Source organism: Volvox carteri (genome assembly GCF_000143455.1).
Source record: "Volvox carteri f. nagariensis unplaced genomic scaffold VOLCAscaffold_4, whole genome shotgun sequence".
NCBI classification, from domain to species: Eukaryota; Viridiplantae; Chlorophyta; class Chlorophyceae; order Chlamydomonadales; family Volvocaceae; genus Volvox; species Volvox carteri.
This window is the reverse complement of record NW_003307547.1, coordinates 1,729,932-1,735,774: the sequence shown is the minus strand read 5'-3', so window position 1 is coordinate 1,735,774 and position 5,843 is coordinate 1,729,932. Positions and strand designations below refer to the sequence as shown.

Sequence of the window (5,843 nt, the reverse complement as noted above, 5' to 3'; positions counted from 1 at the left end):
CCTTCTTTCAGCTTTTGTTGATATAGGCGCGGACTAGTATATACCGTTACGTCAAGACGTGTATGGTAAGAACTGGAGAAGCCGATGCATCCCGGCTGCACGGCAAGTCTGTACATCGCTGTAGTAAGACCTCCCCGGATCTCGGTCTGCCCTGTTTTGTGCAACTTGGTGAGAGGCATGTTATGACTTGCAATATTAGTAGATAGCCAGCGGCTACAAAGCATCGCAGTTAAGCCAGTACGTCTGCGTTTGTTAATTATTTGGTCTGTATTATTACTGTTTATAACACCTAGGATTGATGTAAAACCGACATCTGATAGAATACCGGTCCGCTTTAGGTGGGGCAAAACAGCCTACAGCAGTTTGCGGCGAACGGGTGCATCGTATCAGGTATCATATCCCGGTCCTCTGCGCTCGTCTCGAATAGATTGTCGTGAGAGCGCGCCGGATCAGCTCTAAACGTGGTCCCATCGTTGTGCTGCTCTTTAAAATCAACCCAGTACGATACCGTCCCTTCAGAAGTTGCTCGTATAAATACTGCCGGTGTTGTGCCGGAGTCGCCATTCCTAAATACTCGACCCATCCGTGTGGGATTTTCGTGCCACACCGTGCCACAGCAACCCACACCGTGATACTTTCGTGCCACGCACAGCAGCCCACGCCATGATACGCAATCTCGGTGTACACCAGCATGTACCTTCATTGCACCGCCTGCCCGCGCTTTCCGACATTCTGTTCTCAGGGCACCAACCACTACCACCAACCCACCACCGCGTCGGATACTTTGCCCCTGCAGCCTCTGGAGCTCACGGTCGAGCCGCCTAGCACAGCGTTTACAAGGCACCATCCCTCCGTAGCCAGCACAACAGGACAGCCGCGACCTAGAGCTGCCGGCGCTTGCCATCCTCTCCACGCGGCAGCAGCAGCAGCACCGAGTACCAACACACGCTCAAGTACCCCAACATAGCAACGCTAAATTAGGGCCGTTCTCCAAAGGCGGTCATTTTTTTACTTTGACTTCTCCAGTTGCAGTGGGTGGGGGAAAGACGAGCCACAGACGAAGTAAAGATGATACCGGAAGAGATAGGCGGAGTGAGCGGGGGAGCGCCAAGACAGCCGCGACTGAGCGCAAGTACTAGCTAGCCGCCCCAGAAGTAGAACACCGGAGCGAGACACCAACACAGCTACCGCGAGGATCTCGATGAATTCTAGAAACCTCGGCCAACACGGTCGGGCGAGGAACGTTGGTCCGACGGCACCATCCAGCACGTCAGGCCCTTCAAAACCGGTGGGCGGCGGCGGCGCCTCGAGCGTCGGCGGCGGCGGCGCAACATCTACCCACAGAGAAGGAGCCGCCGGGCCGTCGTGCATGGATGATGACCTGCCACCGCTCGTGGACAGCGACGAAGACGATGATGAAGAGGAGGAGGAGGAGGAGGAGGAATCCGCCGGCTTTGGGAGGTTCGCCAATGAGATGTTTGATAGGAATGCAAAGGCGTGGTTTGACTTCTTCCGTGGCAATGTGGACGATGGCGACGGGGACAGTGATGAAGACGAGGACGAGGACGAGAAAAGTGATAACGATTCGGATGAGGACTATTTCATGAGGTACGACGGCCGTTCCGTGCCGTACAAGCCGCAGGGGAAGCCGGGCCCAACGGCAAGGAGTAAGGCAACGGGCACCGCGGCGGCGGCGGCAGCGGCGGCGGCGATGTCCTCAACAGCAACGGCAGGCTCGCGCGTGACGATCGAGGAGGTTACGAGTGATGAATCGGAAGATGCAGACGTGGACGACGCGAAGTTGCAGTCACCGCAGCATCCTCGGGCGCAGGGGGGAGCGGTAACAAAGCCGGTATCTGAGAAACCGGCGCCAGACAAGTTCTCACCCAACTTGCGCAAAGGTGCTTATTTTGCGCGTTTGGGTTTGAGGGTTGAGGTTTCTTAGCTCACAGCACATGGCTGCTTGTCTGGAGGTTTGTCTGTATGTTTTCCTGTTCCAAAATTGCCTGCCCTGGCGTACCATAGCTTGTTCTGGTGTGGTGAGAACGGTAAGACGTCCCAATCGTTGTTTTTGGTCTTGGTTTGTATGAGTCGAGTCCAGAGACCCATCTTACGGCAAAACCAACCGTTTTGTGTCCTGCGGGATTCGAAGCACCGACCTCTGGATTCATATTACGCTGGGTGCAAAACTGCGCCCCGACCCCGCTTTCCACCCCCCCCCCCGGGATTCCGGGCCTTTGCTAGGTTTTCTTAACAGCGCAACCGCTAAAAAGACGGACACAACGAAGACTGCTGCGGCGCCGCGCACCGCCCAGTCGCCGGCGGCGGCGGCATCTCCGCTCCTGCCTGCCGTCAGGACGAGCATGCCGTACAGCAACATAGGGGTAGGCACCCGGGAGAGCTTGAATCCGGAGACTTCAACGCGCAGAAAGGCGGCGGCGGCGGCACCGGCTGACGCCAAACGACCCGCCGCCGCCACAGCGGCAGCGGCAGCGGCAGCAGCTAAGCACTTTTACAAAAGTACGTCTCCTGGCGCTGCCGCCGCCGAAGCGATGGCGGCGGCGGCGGCGGCAGCGCCAAAGGACACCAGCGGTGGCGACTCTAATGGCGATGATTCGATGCCGCCCCTTGTGGACCATGATGATGACGATGATGCTTACGATTTACGGAACCTCTGTACGGGCAGTTTTGCCCGTCACGTCGAGTCGCGTCACTTCGTTTTCAACGCTCCGCCCCACAACGCCGCCACCGCACCTCGCCACGGGCCTCCTCAAAACTTCGCCTCCGTCGACGCCGACTTTCCGTCTGGACGTGCCAAGGCGCAGCAGCCCGCCCGAGCAGCGGCAGGGTCCCCGGTGGGCCCTGCGAAAACCGCTCCGAAACCTCCTCCACCTTCCGCCACGCGTGTGGTTCCGGAGCCCAGGACGGAGCCTCAGCAGGTGAGGGATCTCGGTGCTGCGGAAAAGGTGGGGGGAGCTGGGCGCCCGTCTCCCCGCCGTCCTCTCATCCAATCAACCGCCAGTCCCCCCCTTCCTTTTCCTGCCCACCGTCATCCTGTCTCATGTCTCATGTCTCATGTCTCCTGCTGTCGCCTAGGAACGTGCCGCCAAGCGCAGCAAGTCCTCGAGGAAGGAACGCGAGGCTGCAGCAGCGGCGGCGGCGGCGGCGGCCGCCACCAGCTCCGCAGCCGCCTCCATTTCCAACGCCCCGACTCGATCCGACTTTGCAAACGACGACGCCTGGCAGCAACACCTGGCAAGGTGGGCAGCACGGGGTGTGGGGGACCAGGGTGAGGGGGGGAGTGGTTGGCTGGGTTTTGGGAAACTCCGGTCCCCGCTCCACCCTTTTCATCACCCAGCATTTGGCACCCTTCAAGAAAAAAACCACCTCTTGCTCGTTGTGGCACTTAGTCCGCTTTGCTAAGTTGGACAGGGGCCAAGCCCGTTGGTTCTGGCATTTGTGCACATATGCTTACCTGCAACCGCCTCCCCACACCTGCCACACCACCACTGCTATATCAAGCATGGATTCCCGCCTCTCCCACTCTCCCACCCACTACCACCCACTCTCCCACCCACCACCACCCACAATCAACCACCAACCGACCACTGTTTAGGGAGCGCGAGGAACGGGAGCGGCTTCGTCGTGAGCTGGGACTGGTTGCGGGGGCCCACGCGGGTAGAGCTGTGGTGGAGCACGTGTTGGGCTACTGCTGCCTGCGACCTGGGAATGACACCAACCACCTCTGTGACGAGCAGCAGTACAAGGTCAAAGGTACGGATCGGCGGGAGTTGTGAGGGGTTGTGCGGGGGGCCATCACATGATGCAAGGAGAGGAACTGAAGGGAGAGGAACTGTGAAGAAGAAACCCGAAGTTCGAAAGGATGTCGGAAGCGTCCTCCATGGAATGATGGGATTGGTGAAAGGAGCGGTGCGCCAAGACGTAGGGGCGTACAAGGGGCAACCGTACAAGGGGCAACCGTACAAGGGGCAACCGTACAAGGGGCAACCGTACAAGGGGCAATCGTACAACCGTACAACGGGCAATCGTACAAGGGGCAATCGTGCAAGGTGCAATCGTACAAGGGCAACCGTACAAGGTGCAATCGTACAAGGTGCAACCGTACAAGGGGCAATCGTACAACCGTACAACGGGCAATCGTACAAGGGGCAATCGTGCAAGGTGCAATCGTACAAGGGCAACCGTACAAGGTGCAATCGTACAAGGTGCAATCGTACAAGGGGCAATCATCGTACAAGGGCAATCGTAAAAGGGGCAATCAGTACAAGGTGCAATCATACAAGGGCAATCGTACAAGGGGCAACCGTACAAGGTGCAATCGTACAAGGGCAATCGTGCAAGGTGCAATCATACAAAGGGCAATCGTGAAAGGGGCAATCGTACAAGAGTGCAATCATACAAAGTGCAATCGTACAAGGGGCAACCATCGTACAAGGTGCAATCGTAAAAGGGGCAATCGTACAAGGTGCAATCGTACAAGGGCAACCGTACAAGGTGCAACCGTAGAAGGGGCAATCGTACAAGGGCAATCGTACAAGGGCAACCGTACAAGGTGCAATCGTACAAGGGGCAATCGTGCAAGGTGCAATCATACAAAGTGCAATCGTGCAAGGTGCAATCGTGCAAGGTGCAATCGTACAAGAGGCAATCGTACAAGAGGCAATCGTACAAGGTGAAACCGTACAAGGTGCAATCATCGTACAAGAGGCAATCATACAAGGGCAACCGTACAAGGGCAACCGTACAAGGTGCAACCGTACAAGGGGCAATCGTGCAAGGTGCAATCATACAAAGTGCAATCGTGCAAGGTGCAATCGTACAAGAGGCAATCGTACAAAGTGTAATCTTGTATGCGCCTACGGGGTTACGGACTTGCCGGTCAAATGGAACAACAGCAGCGCCAACAGCCCCAAGGACAGCTCGGTATGGTGGCGAGGGGGTCCTAGGGCGGTCATGTGGTTGGATGGCTCATGCATGGAGCCTGGTGGCCCCACGAGGCTGTCAGCCCTTTCGAGGGATTTCCTGCTATTGCCAGGTATTCGCTGCGATTTGGTATGCGCATTGGTATAATTTGCTGCCTCCTTTGAAAGGTTGAGGAACGAATGGGAAACGGAGCAACAGAGCATGTAGCTTAACCAGGGGGCAATCAGCCCCCCCTCCCAAACTCATCAAACTTCGCACCTGGCTGGCCCCTCCCTCCCCCTCCCCCTACTGCCCCCTCCGCCTACTGCCCCCTCCGCCTACTGCCCCCTCCTCCCAGAAAGTCACCGGCGCTACCTCCTGGAGTGCACCAGGGGCTGCTCCATGCTGCTCCACGACAAGTGCTGGCGGCCCTTCGCAGACGGCATGGCGCAGCTGCGGGGGGATGAGTTCGACCGCAACTTCAAGGCGTACACCAAGGAGGTGCGGTCCATCCGTCCGTCTGTCTGTCTGTCTGTGTTTGAGTCTGTGTGTGAAAAAAGGGGGTTAATGGGATGGGAAGGGGTTCAGTCTTATGTGTGTGGGGTTTGGTGGGGGCAAGGGGGGTATTTGGAGGGGACTAGTGCCGTAACGAGGAAGGAGGGCTGGAAGGGGAGGGGGACCGCTCCGTGCTATCCCACTCCACCGCCCACCTCTCCGCTGACCTCCCTGGGCGCGGGCGGCTGCAAACACCCACAATTCATTTCATGGCACGTAGTGTCCCCTCTTTCCCGCCACCCTTACCTCTCCCCTCACCTCCCACATGCCGGCCATATTCGCGACAAGCAAAAGTGATTCACGTCATGAATCCACCTCACCATCCAGCCTGCTGTGTCAGCTGGTATCAGGTGACACATCTGGAG

At 57.8% G+C, this 5,843-nt stretch overlaps 1 protein-coding gene across 1 annotated transcript; it reads right to left on the bottom strand.

Moving 5' to 3' along the window:
- Positions 1-4,295: 4,295 nt before the first annotated feature.
- On the bottom strand, positions 4,296-4,739 carry VOLCADRAFT_56324 (uncharacterized protein; the record flags this gene model as incomplete). The annotated part of the gene is made up of 1 exon (XM_002946736.1): positions 4,296-4,739. A coding segment is annotated over one exon (444 nt), but the record flags the coding sequence as incomplete, so codon positions are not given.
- Positions 4,740-5,843: the final 1,104 nt, after the last annotated feature.